We start from the raw sequence: 15,620 nt of genomic DNA, 5'->3' as shown, positions 1-15,620 counted from the left end.
GCAAAGTTCTAAGGAAAGCAGACCTATATTGAGGGGGGAGACTAAAAGCAAAACTTGTTGATTTAGGAAAATTTGTTTGCTTTAGCAAAACCAGCGATGAGTTGGCATAGGTGAGCTGTGTATAAATAAATCAGGTGGATAGACACCGAGTAAGAGGAGCTATTTAAACAGAACAGCAACACTAGGCACAAAAAAAAAACAAATAAAAAATATAAAACATCTCTGAGATGGTCATAAACAGGTACACACATAGTGAATAACAGGGCTGCAGAATCCCCTGGCAGAAGCAGGGCATGAACCCCAGCTCCTTTTAGGATACAGCTTGAAGAGTTCATGTAACAGAGCTGATGGGGCTGGCTGTGACTGCAGTGACCCAACTGACCCAAAGGCTTCCTCCTTTGAGATCTTTCTCCCAGAACAGCACCACGGAGCTTGACTGCCTGATGAGAACTTCCCAGTACCCCCCTCTGTAACTGGAGAGGTTCTGTCCCAGACAAAGCCACGGGATGTCCTAAAACTGAAAGCACCCAAATATCACCAGTGTCCTTAACAGAAGCAATGTGTCTTACAGGAGGAACCACAATTAACAGAAAGGAAAGACTAAAACCTGCTATTTAATCAGACCTCAGAAATGCACGCTCCTGAATAAACCCTTGAGTCTGCAGAGGTGTGCTGTGGGCACTGCTCTAGAGCAACACCTGCTTGGACTGAGGCTTTTAACGTGTCTGCTGTTTCTCATATAGAAGAGCACTCCTAAACTGGAAGGTTAAATTCTTGGCATAAGAAACACTTATAGCTTTATTTGACTCTAGGAGAGCCTAATACTTTCAGGAACATTATGTAAGCCTATATAAATTCCCTTAATCCTTTCTCAATGATTCACACCTAAAAATAAGCAGAAAATCAAAGATATTAAAATATATTCATACTTCACCTGATACAACGCTACATGGAAGAGGTTTTGTGTTGTGCTTTCAGATGCTTTCAAGACCTACAGTCTTATTAGAAATCTTTAAAATCATAATCAAGGGCTCCTAATCTACCAGTTATTGTGGATAACAGACATACAGCAAAGGGAGTGTTGTCCTCCAGCAACAGGATACACGGTCAGAAGTGCAGTCCCATTACAGTAAGGAGGAAGAAAAAAAAGGGATAAACAAGGGAAGTTGAGGTTTCAAGAACCTGGCAGTTCACACAAAGCTCTTGACTAACACCAGGAAGCCAAAACAGGGAGATAACAAAACCCCCCAACCCTATGCCACATGCAGATTGAAGGCACAGAAGGATCACTGCGCTGTTGGGAGGCTGGGTGGAAGCTGGGAGGCTACATAAGTGTGCAGTGTTAATTAACCTGTATTATTATTTAAATTACCACTTACCTTCTGTACGAGGAACACAAATATTTACGTTCACCATAAACCATGCAATTTATCAGAAATCTACGAGGGACTTAACAACTTCAGTTACCTGGGTGAGGTCTTGAAAAGGGCCCATCTTTAGCTTGTGTGACTCCAAAGCACAAGAACACCAAAATACTGGCAACGATTCCTCTGGAAGTGAAAAACAGAACAAACTGTTTACATTGCTTCATCTGCCTAATGAAACTGTAAATTATACGCTTTGCTGTAAAAAAAAGTTAAAAATGTCTTTGTTTCTTAACTACTAAACACATCAATCATAAACAGACGCCTTTTGGAGGTCTCTCCCAAGTTAGAGAGCTTCTCATTGCTCCACTCCAACTTCAGTGAAATTTAAAAATGAACTGTTGAACGTGCCACCACTCCAGAACATTTTCTTAGGCAACTGAAGATGAGGAGGAGCTTATAAGACCAACCCAGCACTGGTGCTATTTCAAAAGCTGAGAACTACAGTGTAGAGCCTAACAGAACATCACAGAGACCTTAAAGTAATAATTACCAGACCATGAGCCCAGGTATAGTGGAGACAGAATCACAGACTCAATGAGGTTGGAAGAGCCCTCTGGGCTCATCGAGTCCAACCATTGCCCTGACACCACCATGGCAACTAGACCAGGGCACTAAGTGCCATGTCCAGGCTTTTCTTAAACCCCTCCAGAGATGGTGACTCCACCACCTCCCTGGGCAGCCCCTTCCAGTGTCTAATGACCCTTGCTGAGAAGAAATACTTCCTCATGTCCAACCTGACCCTCCCCTGGCCAAGCTTGAGGCTGTGTCCTCTTGTCCTGTCGCTGGTTGCCTGGGAGAAGAGGCCGACTCCCACTGTGCTACAACCTCCCTTCAGGTAGTTGTAGACTGCACTAAGGTCACCTCGGAGCCTCCTCTTCTCCAGGCTAAACACCCCCAGCTCCCTCAGCCGTTCCTCGAAGGTCAGACCCTCCAGACCCTTCCCCAGCTTGGTTGCCCTCCTCTGCACTCGCTCCAACACCTCAACAACTTTCTTGAAGCTTAAGCCAACGTGGAACTGAGCCCTTCAGGGCAGGCAGAAGGTTCCAGGAAGAGATCCTTACTGATCTAACAGCAAATAAGCAAGCAATGTTCCAGATCCAGGATTTGAAACCCACTGATTACATGCAGTATGTTTTTCCATAAAGTTGTGGGTTGCAAGCAAAAGAAAAGTGCAAAGAAAATGCACTCCAAACTTCTTCCAAAACAGAAAACAAAAAGATTTATGAAAACTATTTTTCAACATTCACCGCTGAATGTAAAAAGCTTGTGCTTCCTGAAAATAAAAATGGAGTTTCCTTAACAGGTGTAACTCAGTTGTTTTGCTTGCTTTACAACACTGGGAAGCACAACAGAATTAGCTGCTGAATGAAGCAGTGAACAGACAGGTCCATCGTGATTTTCAAAGATGAAGACGCCAAAAAAGTTTTCAGCCAATCCCAAATAATGAGAATATTCTGCATTTTGGATCACTAGGTATTGGGAAATAATTTACACTTACAGAGAACAGCCTCCATTCTGTGTCATGTAACAACACACCTCTCTCTGTTCGCTATCGTTATGCTCAGCAAAGAAACAAGATGTCCAAGATCATTCCTGTGAGGGTAACTCTCCTGAAGCTGGAGATGACCCGAATCTAAACCCCCACAGGAACTTCCAGTTACGCTCCTTTTCCTAAAACCCACTTGCAGCCAACAGCAGCTGTGCCAAAATGAGCTGGTCTCAGCTGTATTATTTTACTTCTAGTTCACCAGAGGAAGGTTTGGAGAAAAATCACAAATTTGCATAACTATGCCAGCTCCATTATCTTTTTTTTTTCCCTGTGCTAATTGAATTTCTCCCCTGACACCATCCCACTGCCTCCTTATGAAGCTTTCAAAGCCCGAGCAGCAGCTTGGCCCGCTGGCTTACCATGGCTGGAGGGAAGAACCTCGCTAGGGTTTGAGAGGGGGTCTCTTCGAGCTACCCCCAGGCAGCCCGGAGGGACAGGGCTAATGCACCTCCTTGAGCAGCAGATCAGGAAGACCCTAATTAGTGAAATGTGCCTACAAAAATAACTTTAGCACTTAACCAAATACGAAAGGGAGAACGTGGCAGTTTCATTAGTACAAACAAGCTATTGTTCGTGTTATTTTAAGAGTCGATTCAGAGACAGGACACAATGAGGCCTGTCTATGAGTGTCTGTAGCATCCTTTGTTGTAGGCTTTCAGCACGTCAGCTCGCACTCCCTGTCCCTTCCCGGGCTGTCCCTACAGCAGCATCACTGGTACAATCCCCTCAGCAGCATTGCAGGCTGAAGAACCATCAGACAGAGCTCTGGCCTCCTTGGACCTTGGTTCCTCTGTGGGTGTTCACCAACAGGAGCTGGAGATCACCAGCTTGCAAACACACGTCCACGTGGATCTGTTACCGTGGCTGAGCAGCGATCACCACTGCCCCAAACTAGTGTAGGAAGGCATCTGAGAGGAGGGGCTGGTTCATGACTTCAAATTCAACGCACAACCGTGATGCATACAGGATTTCTTAAACCTAAAGGTGGTTTTTGTATGGAAAAAACATTCACTTTTTTCCCCAAGAACCCCTGCTCAGCATTCGAAGTATCTGGGAGATGTGGATTGTATGCAAAGGAGGTCCCTGAGTATTTATTTAGCTCCCCTCAGAGCTGGGGTTCAGGCCTGTCAGCTCCTCCTGGGCGCTTGAAGGCAGAGGAGAGGTTGGCACTTGTCAGACAGGACGGGCTGTTTCAAGGCTGCTTCCAGTGCTGTAGGAATGGTGTGAATAAAAAGCCTCATTGATCAGGTTTTGCAGCACAACACCTCTTTGGCTAACAAAGTAGATTTTCAACTCTCTTTATGACAGAGGGGATGTGATCACATATCACATCAACACCTGTGTGTATGATCCTAATGAACTTTGGCTAGATTTACATATAAAACATTTCCTGAGTGTGTATTTAGACCTCACTCAGCCTTCTCACCTCAGCACCCAAACACTGCGCCACTGTCCTTGTGCAGCAGTTGGAAATAAAGCAGCATGACAGCTAGGGACACTGCTCGGTGGTAATTAAACTGCTGCTGGTCATCAAGCAGGCAAGTGTTCCCACGAAGTGTTTGCACACAGCGACAGCCTCACGCAGGCCAAAATTTTAGATCAACACACACAACTGCTCTACGCTAAGACTGAGAGAGGTCTCCGGGTCAGATAAGGTATTTTAAGTTATGGAAGTAGAAATAAAAAAAATCTGTGAAAACTGGGGATATGGATATATTTATGCATCTTGTGACCATCTTACTCCTGCTCCAAAATGCCTCTTTTTGTTCAAATAAACACTGAAAGAGCCACAGAAAATCTCAGGAACGATGAGATATAAGAGGGTGGCACGCACACGGGTGCTAAAGGAGGTAAGAACAAGGGCTGGGACATGAATTGAGCTGGAATCCTTCATGCTTAACAGTGCTAAACGTGGCACAGCACTTACCTCGAAGCCCTCAGGAGAGAGATTTAATTGAGACCAGACAGGACTTCTCTGCAAACTGACTCAGCAAAAGGGGTGTGCTGAACAACACAGACCCTTCCACCCGTTCTGTACATCAGGGCCAAGGCAACAGAGGTAAAGCTGGGGAAAGGCCCCCGGGACTCGTGCATTACGTCTGCACGGATCTTTAGCTTGGAAAAAGCAATGATCTGGCTGAGTTAATGACCCTCAGAACTAAGAATGTAGATTGAATGGTTATGGCAACAGCATAAGGGTGGAAACAGAGATGTATCCTTCAAAACCAGCAACAAACCCCAGTATTTGGAAGACTATACACAATTCTGAGGATGCTGCTTTTCAGGTATTTTTGCATCTAGATATTGTAGGCAGATTCCACAATCAGCCACAGAAGTGATCGAGGAACACTCGCTGCTCACTGCCTGGTACGATGCTGTTAAATTCATTTAACAACTGGACTCGTTATTCCCGGCACTGAATATGCAGAAGCAACTTCTATTTCATGAAAGAAAGGTTAACCTGCTGATTAATCTTCTCTGGTTTTGTTTTTATTAGAGCAGTAAAGGCTCTAATCTCAATAAGAAGATATTCCACGAGTCACCTTATATCTGTATACCCTCAGCTCGGCACACGTGTGAGTGCGAATCACATCAGCTACAGCGAATGGGTAACTAATGAGTGACAGCCAAGATTACCCCAGAAATACCCTAATTCCTGCATCTCCCTGCCCTTGAATGCCATATCCTGAGTCGCTTTAAAAATGTAAAAAAACAGGAAGAAACCCTTTAATAGCAAGGGGAAAAAAACATGTTCATATTTAAGAAACCAGACTGGTAGAAAACAATGATTGTCATGCTTATAGCAAGGATGCTCTGCAGCCTGTAAGCATCCCCTTAACTTTTAATTTTAAAAACATAGATTTTTAAAAGATCACTTTTCTCCCCCTTTTTGTTCCCTACTGTATTTCTTTAAAAAGAAGAGAAATTCAACTACATTTAATCAGTTTAAATTATGGTAGAAATGGACCACACACGTAAGACTCATTCTTATTTTCCAAGAGTTTCCCTTCAGGCTACAGGTTCTCATGTTAATTTTCAACAAGAAATAATGATCTGTATTGAAATCTTGGAACATGATTTTACAAAAAGCACTTAAGTCAGAAAAATTTAGTGACAGCTCACGTAATTTAGAAAGTTAGGTTATTTTAAAGAAAAGAGTCAGAATTACTGTCAAAGAAACACAGTACTTTGAGTTTGGTTTAAATCACACCCGCGTGGCAGCCACCAGGTGTGACAGCAAGTGACACTAAACTGATTAGAAATTAAATTCAATAACCAGCACCAAAGGAGCTTATAGACTTACGCCGGGTTTTGTCACTTTCTAAGGGTCTGGACAGTCAAACAAGTTAATGCAAAGGTCACTCGAGGCGGCTTATCCAGAAGGCAGAAGCGGGTACGGCTCCTTGCTCGTGCAGCTCCCCTCTCCCAACGCACCCCTTCCAGAAACGCCTCCTCCCACGCTCACCTCTTGGTGTTGTAGGCTGTGTCCTGGGGTGTTTCTTCAAGCAAGGTTACGTAGCCCAGCGCGCACGTGAGGATGAACAGGACTGTTAAGGTATGAGCTCTCCTAAAATTCAGAAGAGAGAAAATTGACATCAGAAAGCAGAAAAACTTGTATCTTCCCCCGTCAGTGACACCTCAGCAGTCACTAACCCTACAGAAGTTTTATGTACTGTACAGCACAGAAAACAATTTACCCTGGCTCTGAATTCAGCTATCAGTCCGTTGTGCGACAGGAGCCCGCCACGAGAACGGGTCTCGCTCACTTTCCCCCCAGTGCTTTGAGTTAAGGAAGACTGGGACAAACACTTGCCAAGTGAACAACCAACTCAAAAAAAAATTAGCACCAACTCTGCTAACACTCAGATCTAAGAACCTCCGGATCTCTCTCCTGGTTTGCCAGGTATATACTTGAGGGTGCTGTTCAAAGCCTACTAATAAAAATTGCAGCAGACTGGACGGACTGTTAGGACTAAACAGAAGGGGATTCACTCCAGAGAAGGGGATTACACGTTACAGGAAAAACTAGTCATTAAAAAAAAATAAAAATATCTCTGAATGAGAGCAGTTGCGATCGTAAGAACTATGCTGCTGCCTCTAGATGCCTTATTTCCAGTAATCCTTACAGGTTCATCTCATCTTCGGTCCGAAGCGCAGGCACAGGCTGACGGCTAGAGGAGCGTGCCCGCAGAACCGCGTCCAGCCATCGCCGCACCGGGGGTTTCTGCTGGAACCACCGCGTCAGCAAAGCTCCACGGCAAAGCCTGGGGCTGTTCTGTGCTGAGAAAGGTGCGACCTTGCCGGTGTGATACCCTGGTGCTGTCCCATCCACGAGAGTCCGTCTGCTTATACTGGTTCTGGTCAAGCACTTCCATGTGAAGGGAGAAGAGCTGAGCACACACAGCCCGAGCCGGGAGTCCAGGAGAGAACTGCCTGCAGCCAGCTGACACGCACACCCCTACTGACTACGACATATTCTCACATTGCACTGCCTGCAGTTTTCTTTATTTAAAGTCAAAAATTTCTTTCCTAATGAGAAGCCATTTATTGTTTTCAGCAGAAAACTTATCTGGCCTCAGCTCAGAAGCGTGGGAAGTCTGGCCATTTAAGATCAAATCGTAAAGACACGAGTTCTCTTTCAGAGGACTGCACAACAGCTCTTAAACCAAACTACTAAAATAACACAGGTATAAAGCATCAAGCTTAGAGAACAGAAAAACTGTGAATGAAAATGACTGTGACAAGCATTCACTGGCTATCTTCACATCATCTTTTTGCATTACATTCCCATTTTACACCAAAAGACCAAAGTTTGTAGATATTCAAGTTGTACAGTGCGTGATAGACCGGAGATCACCATGGGTCCCTAACTTACCTTCAAACACCAAACCCAGCAATCTACCTAAAATCGCTCTGAAAGTGAAGGCAAGCATTATTTTGAACTACAATTTCCCCCTAATCCAAAACACAGCCACTTCTCACAGCACCCTTCTAATCCCACTGGAAAACACATGCAATACCTCATAAGCAGACGCAATCCTCTTCTGCCACTGCTAAAAGGGCGTTCGGCATTTAACGCTCTCCTTCTCGCAGTCCGGAGGACACGGACTGCCCAGCTCCAGGTAAACCCAACGAGAAGGACCCACGAGTGTCTTCAAAATCAGCAAGGAATCACCACGTCAAAAAAAAAACCCCAGGGAGCTTCCTGCTCCACAGCTGCATCTTCGGGATGCCAAACGCCAGGTGATTTACACATCACATACTTAACGTGCATTCACCCGTCACGTGAGCCGGTGCCTACCTGGTGACCTACAGGAGTTTAAAAACTAAACACAGCTCTCTCAAGGGAGGCAGTGCAGCAGGGGACTGAATTAAATGCTCTAATTCACTTAAATCAGCCCGTGGTCTTGTTCACTAGTATAAAATTAATACAAAATCAACCTATAGTTTGATCACAGAGAAAGGTCACATTAACTGCAAGGCTCCACACTATATTTTCTGCCTTGGTTCATCGTTTACTTTTTTGAAACTACTCTCTAAGAGGCCACTAAAATACATGTGGAAATGCTGCCTTCCCTCTCACCGTTTCACCATCTGAACGTGTACATGAAGTCAATTACTTTTTCAGCGCATTGAGTGTCACGTAAATCACCAAAAAAATCAATTAGCATGTCCTCATTTAGACACTTGTCTGCCAGAACCACGACGGTCTGGTTTCACTCATCCCTGGGGGGATGCAGGGCAAAGCCGGTCAGTGTCTCAGAGCTCCACGCACCCGCTCTCGGGTTATTTTTGGTGCCACAACCAGCAACTTGAACTCAACAAGCTCCCCCGTTTAACGCCAGACAGGAGGCTGCACACCTCATCAGTTCCCTGTTAGCTCCTTTTCACTTCCAACCGACTCTCCTGGGGCAAGTTTTCAGGACGGTTAGTCATGTAAACGTATTTTCAGTCTAGCACGAAACGCAGCAGCCAGGACGAAAGACTCTCTAGATGGGTTTGTCTTCCAGAGAGAGCAAGCTGGCAGCTCGACCCAGCAAAGGGCAAGCAGTGACAAGGGGATGGCAGCTGCCAGAGGGAGCAGAGCTCACACAAACCTACCTGCCAGAGCAAAAAAAAAACTAAGCAAGCAAAGATAGATACACACCGTGTCTTTCCACAGCTGGAGTTAAAAAAATAAAATAGAAATCCACATTCCTATGGAACAAGACAACATGTGAAGCGTTTACAGTAGCCAGAGAAGTGACCGGCACACAGAAGTGCGAGTGCAGTCAGTCTGGATGAGTTAAACCGCATAAAGAGGGATTATCCCGGTCTCCACGTACACTCTAAAACAATCCAGCAGGAGGAAGACAGCTAAGAAGGTACCCAGCAAGGTAAGCACTGCAGGCATTAGGCAGAAAGGCTGATGTTCTCCTCGCCAGAGTTGTGGGAGGCTGAAAAGAGCCAAGCTCAGCAGAGCAGGGATCTTCCCCTTGGAATTATGCGAGAGGTTGGGCAGTAAGAGCAGAGGCGAGGGGGGTACACGCTACAGCCAGTGCTAGGAGGTTTTATGCCAAAACACCTGAGAAAGCAGCGCCTAGATGTGCACAGAAAAATACATAAGGGCAGGAAGGTCAAAGAGAATTCACAGCAAACCCCAAACCACTGCAAAGCTGGAACATGACGCAGCTTATTTCTCTGCACTAGCATTTTTCTGTCTTTCTGTATCTCACATCTCGCTCTTTCCCCATTTAAACACTGGGGTGTTTGGGTGAAATAATCCCAGTTTTGGTTTTATAAAAACACCTGCCCTGCTAACTCAGTCGAACACCAAGTGGGAGCAGCGCAGGACAGCTCACACCGCAGCGGGGGCTCGTCCAGGGCAGGGGATTGAGTTCGATCCCAGCGCTTCTTTTTCAGGGAAATTCACTCCTTTGCCACATTTAGAAAACGCAGGTTTTCCGAGGGAATTACTATAAAAGCTTTTATTTTCCAAATAAAATATGTGACAAAAGTGATGTAAGGAAATTTTTACATATCTCTTTTTTTGGGGAGATTCGGACAGATCTGCTCCCGGGACGGAAAGGAGGAGCAATACCCGGTGGAGCGGGCGGGTGATGACCTCCTTCGATCTCCAGCACCAACTAAAATCAGCTTAAGTGAGCGGGGCCACACCTTTATTATCCATCGCTTTACACTGGTGTTCCTGTTTGTCATCAATGATGCAATAACTACATGAAAAACAATAACAATCACTGAGAACACCAGGCAAAGGGTTTATTTATTCATCTTTTTGTGAGTTCTCAAAGTGAAACAAAATTCCAAACAACAGCCAGTACGGTTTGCCTCGGTGCTTTAAAAAGTTACATCAATAGCTACTGCTGGAGAAAGATGCTGTCAACAAAAACAACTAGTCCCATCCTAGCCTATCATCAACTTTTTCACAAAAATATTTTTTTCTTTATTCCAAATTATGGTGAAGTCATAAAACGTGATGGTGAAGTCATAAAACGTGATGGTGAAGTCATAAAACGTGATGGTGAAGAAGTCATAAAAGCATTTCTGAAAGATTTTAAAGGATGAACAAGTGTCAAAGCTCTCTATCATCTGCCACGTGCCAGGAATTCTGAGACAATATGACAAATAGTACAACAAATGTATGACTTCAACAGCAACACGGTGTTTAAGCTACTGTGAAGAATGAGGCACAGGAAAATACAACAAAAATTAACGACGATTTAAAACTGACCAATATTTTGACATTCAAAATCCAAATTGTACTTAGCAGGGAAGCAATCCTGTTTGGATACAGAGAGGTTTTTGAAACCTTCAACACAAATCCAGCCTTGGTCATAATCTTGATAATACATCCAAGATTAGAGACCTGAAACCGAGACTTTCTACAAAGGTACAGAACGCTGACTAAATTTCTGTACGTACTTGTGACACTCCAAATAGCACCGCTAATTTCCCTTGCCATAAGCTGGTGCTCTCATGAAACGATTGCTCAGGACAAGTACGACGGCACGTACCTCCGTAGAGAAATGAGAACAACGGATTAAAAAGCAAGGCACACTTCAGCAAATCAGTCATTTTCCTCTGAATGAGGAGAAAGAAAAGACAAACTTTCCACTCATCAGCTCTACAGAATTCACACGTTAATGGAAGTTCGCCAAATCATCTCTTTTAAATAATAAACATTTTTATATTTTTAAACCTTTGTTTCAGATTTTGGTTTAAAGCAGTCCCACTGAGACAGCCTGCCCGTGCACTCCCCCCTGGAAAGCACCTCTTGGTACCCCAGGGTGACTCCCACCACGTTTTCCCCCATTCTCCTTAAAACTTCTGCAGCATGTTTACAAAAAAGGAACTGATACAGAGAATTAACTCTAGGCCTAAAGCCCAGGTGGGGCATTAAACTCTCACAGGGTCTCTGCACAAAGATATTCCTTCTACACCTCCAGCTTCCTTGAAGGAACTCTGCAATCCCTTCCCTTCAGGAAAGGGTCACGACAGCCTAATAACGCAGCTCCCAGGAGCCAGCTGCCCTCATTAGTGACAAGAGTGAACGTACCCAGCCGACTAAGGTGGCTCAGCTGGATTGCACGGCTGCCTCCGGGATGGCCCAGCACGTGGACGCTGCCAGGGCATGCCCAGACACTGGAAAAGCACAGGCTGGGTGACACGTCAGGAGCCTGATGTATATATACAGAAACCGGGGGTAACACTGAAATTTTAGGAGAAAAATCATACCCAGTATGTAACTAGACGATCCCAAACTGGTAATGCAGGATTGGGCTGGGCTGGCACGAACACACTCACCACCACACCACCTTCTGCCACTGGCTGCTAGGAGGGGCAGGAAGGCTTCCTCTTCTCTCCAGGAAAGTTGCTGCACACCTCTACATTTACCATTTATTTACTGTTTATTTTATTTAGTGGACATAAATCAGTGTACTAATTCACCGAGCTTTTTTGCTCCCCCACAGAGAGACACCCAGCTCCTCTTTTTCCAGCTTCAAGTACCTTCAGGCATCTGTCACAGGTAACAAAACCCAGCTTCTATTGGATCCACCTTGTCCTGTACAGAACAAAGTCCCAGCAGCAGTTTCCATTCAGAAAGCTCCTTCTGCAAGCAGACAGGCAAGGAACAACCAAGGGTCCTGGAGACAACAGTGAACACGCTCGCCTGGCACAGCAGCTTGCCAGGCAGGCCTGATGCCTCCAGCTCCCTGCTACAGCAGATGTTCTGGAGTTAGTCCAGGGATAAAAGATCCAGAGACCGCCAACCTGTTTCATAAAGCTTCTTCCCATTCTCTTTCCTTAACATTTCCAACAACAAAAAGCTGCAGCCGTCTAGGTACTGACTGAGCAGGTTCCCACAACGTAATTAAAATATAGCATCTTCCATTTTCAAGTTACTAAGACTGAGTGAGACCAGCAGCATTACACAGCAGTGACTCTTCAAAGCTTTTAAAAGGAGCAGGCAGACAGCTAGAGAAAGTACCACCTTTCCCACGGAGTGCATTTATAGCAGCAAAATTACCTGTGCAAATTGAGCTGCTTCTAGGATGATTTCTGACTGTGCCTACGAGTCCCAAATCCTTGAATTTTCCCAACCCGAGCAGGTACCCACTAGCTGCTGAGCTCCGAGAACAGGCACTCTCCACCCTTCTCCACACGGGCAAAGACAGAGGTCACCTACTCGCTTAAATTCCCATTTTCTGTGACCACCCCCATCACACACCGCACAAGGAGAGTACAAGGGTCACAGGAAGAAAATCACTTCTCCATATAATCTTTATTCTCAGCCGCTGCTGAAGGACACGCTACCACGCTCAATGCTGTCGTGCACAGGTCAAAAGCAGCAGTAGCAAAAACCTTGAGACTTGTACAAGCATTTAAACTCCCGGCTGCCAGCGCAGGCGACATACACTACTAGGGAAAATAAAATAAATAGATAAAGAACAACTCGACTGCCCTCCTGCCCCGCCGACAAAGGAGAAGCTCCCTAAAGAACAGTGCCACATTCAGACTTTCAAAGGAACAGCTCACGTGGACAAATTAACTGCAGTCACAGCCTTTACTTTAGGATGACAATCCTGCACGAGTGGCAGAGTGCACGCTGGCCCCACACCCCCGCAGCAGGGAAAAGGTGCGACGAGGTGAGCTTATAAATAAAAACTGCAATAGGTGTTTTTAATGCACCACAAAACACCGGGCGAGAGCCACCTTAACCACACAGCAAGAAAAGGAGAGTTTTACCCATTTTCCATTTATAAGAAGGCACCACTCCGCAGACCTCGGCAGGCTCCAGCTATTCTATCGCTCACTCAGCTAAAGTGCTCTCCAAGAAAGGTCCTCTTGCCCTCCAGACGACGCTTGCGTGCGTCAGGCTCCTGCAGAGACCACCCTGTGACCCAGCAGCATCTCAGCGTCTCTTTGCAGTTTGCACCGGCAGAAATATCACCTCGAATCAGCGGCTTCACCACGATCAACACCCCCCGCTCCGCTGCTGCCCAGATTGGCAGGGTGAGCGCCAAGTGCCCTCCTCCTCCTTAATGTCAAACTCGAGCCAAATCATCTCACCCTCAGCTCATATTCCAAACAAGGGACTTCAATGTCAGCTTGGCTTCCTGAATCAGAAAGGACGCACATTTAACACACGCTGAAAAACTCTGGACGTACACACGCGTGTGCTGAAGGGATTTCTGGAACAACTCCAGCAAAGACGGGATCTAGAAGCGCTGTTCTAGGCACAAACATCTTCCTGCAAGGATTAAATTTAACAAAAAACTGATTTGCCCCATCTGGCCAACACAGACAGCTGTGGTTTTCTGCACCGATTTTCTGATTTCATACAAAATACCTGACCCCAGAACCCAGGTTCAGCCTTCCAGCAGGACACACGGACAGAAAAGGCCTCTTCAAGACTGAGGGAGGGGGAAGACACAGGGGTAGTTCACACAAATGATGCTGATAAAACAATCGGAATGAAGCAGGAAAGCGTGCCCAGAGCCGGTGGGCTCCCGAGGTGCCGGGGGAGACCCCCGGGCGCTCACTGCTGGGCTGGCAGCGAGGGTACTGCTGCTGCAGGGTGTGACAGGAGCGAGAAAGGGGCCGCCACTGCCAAAATCCGCCCTAAATCGCTGTTAAATCATTGCCAGGAAACAATAATTAGTAGCACCGCACCCCCAGGCAAAACACCTTCGGACACAGCCTCCGGACTCCCGGTTTTAGCACCGGTATCTGCTGCTGGATACATATATCTCAGGAGCACCGTGAGGAGCAGAACGCGCGGTACTCCTCAGTTCCCCCCTGGGCCCCCGAGCCCGATCGCCCCCCGCCCTCGCCACAGCCCAGCGGGGCCGCCCCCCCTCCACCGGCCCATCGCACCGGAGCAACCAAAGGCTCCCGCAGAGCGGGGCGGAGGGCGAGCGAGCGGTGCGGAGGCCTGCTGGCCACGGAGCGCCGGCGGGGCCGGGGCGGGTGTCGGGACCGGGGCCCCCGCGGCTCTCACCAGAAGAACGTGTTGGTGCCGTCGTCGTAGACCTCGGACTCGGTGCTGCGGCGCAGGCCGGGGCCGTCCCTCTCGGCGCCGGGCGGCGGGGGCCGCTCTGCCGGCGCGGGGGGGGCTCCGCCGTTGGGCTGCGGGGGCTGCTCCTCCAGCGCGGCCTTGCCCAGGGCGCCGGCAGGGCCCCGCCGCTCCCCGCGCCTCATGGCGGCACCGGCCGCGCCGCTCCGCCGGGCTGGGGGGGGCGGCGAGGAGGGCGGGGCACGCCCGGCGCGACCCCACGTAGGCGCGCGGCGCCCCCGCGCATGCGCAGAGCGCTCCGAGGGGAGGGCGGGGGGAGGCGGCGCCTCACGTTGCCATGGCGGGATTGCGGCGCCGCCGCAGCTCGGTCATAGAGGAGGCGCGGCCTGCGCACAGAACGGTTCCGTTGGCAGGGACCTTAAAGCCCATCCAGCTCCAACCCCCTGCCACGGGCAGGGACACCTTCCACCAGCCCAGGTTGCTCCCAGCCCCATCGAGCCTGGCCTTGAACACTGCCAGGGAGGGGGCAGCCACAGCTGCTCTGGGCAACCTGGGCCAGGGTCTCACCACCCTCACAGCAAAGAATTTCTTCCCAATATTGTTACCAGAAAACAGTAACCAAGCAAACTCTCCAAACCAAATGATAGTTTAGAAAGCTGACATTGGTTTATTGCAGCGTTGGGTGCATGGGGAACCTCTCCTCCTAGCATGCACACCTAAAACAAAAGCTTGCTCCTTATATACATAATTCCAAGAAAAGCCCACCCATTCCAATAAAAACCATGCATAATACTTTCTATAATGCATTACGTAATGGTCTTGGGTGGTCGCTGGTGGTCGCAATCCCCCTTTAATCGTGCTTGTGCACAAGCGTGGTCGAGGCCTTCTTGTTTACAAGTACACGTGTTCCCAAGAAGAAGATATCGTTTTGAACTTATCTCTCCTCTCACACAAGAGTTTATGAATCAAGTTAATTCAGACATCACAAAGTTGTTCTTTACAGTTTTGTTTTGTCTTTTGGTGCTTTTATAATTAGCAGAGACCTTTGTTTTTCTAAGACTAAGCGTAAACAGCGTGAATCATTTTATGCTAGAACGTTATCAATCCCATAAGCAGACTCCATCTA

The 15,620-nt window shown here is 47.2% G+C and overlaps 1 protein-coding gene across 1 annotated transcript in view; it reads right to left on the bottom strand.

Annotated features, from left to right (window-relative positions):
• PTDSS2 (phosphatidylserine synthase 2) overlaps positions 1-14,699 on the bottom strand; it is a 34,725-nt gene extending 20,026 nt beyond the window's left edge. Inside the window, exons 1-3 of the mRNA XM_068397749.1 lie at positions 14,480-14,699; positions 6,443-6,544; positions 1,468-1,550 (exon numbers count right to left, since the gene is read on the bottom strand). Of these exons, the coding sequence (XP_068253850.1) occupies positions 1,468-1,550; positions 6,443-6,544; positions 14,480-14,679 (385 nt within the window). The 5' untranslated portion in view covers positions 14,680-14,699. The remainder of the gene's footprint in view (positions 1-1,467; positions 1,551-6,442; positions 6,545-14,479) is intronic.
• Positions 14,700-15,620: the final 921 nt, after the last annotated feature.

This window comes from Nyctibius grandis, chromosome 4, assembly GCF_013368605.1.
Source record: "Nyctibius grandis isolate bNycGra1 chromosome 4, bNycGra1.pri, whole genome shotgun sequence".
Taxonomy (NCBI): Eukaryota; Metazoa; Chordata; class Aves; order Nyctibiiformes; family Nyctibiidae; genus Nyctibius; species Nyctibius grandis.
The sequence above is the reverse complement of the archived record's forward strand: the minus strand, read 5'-3'. Positions and strand labels throughout refer to the sequence as shown.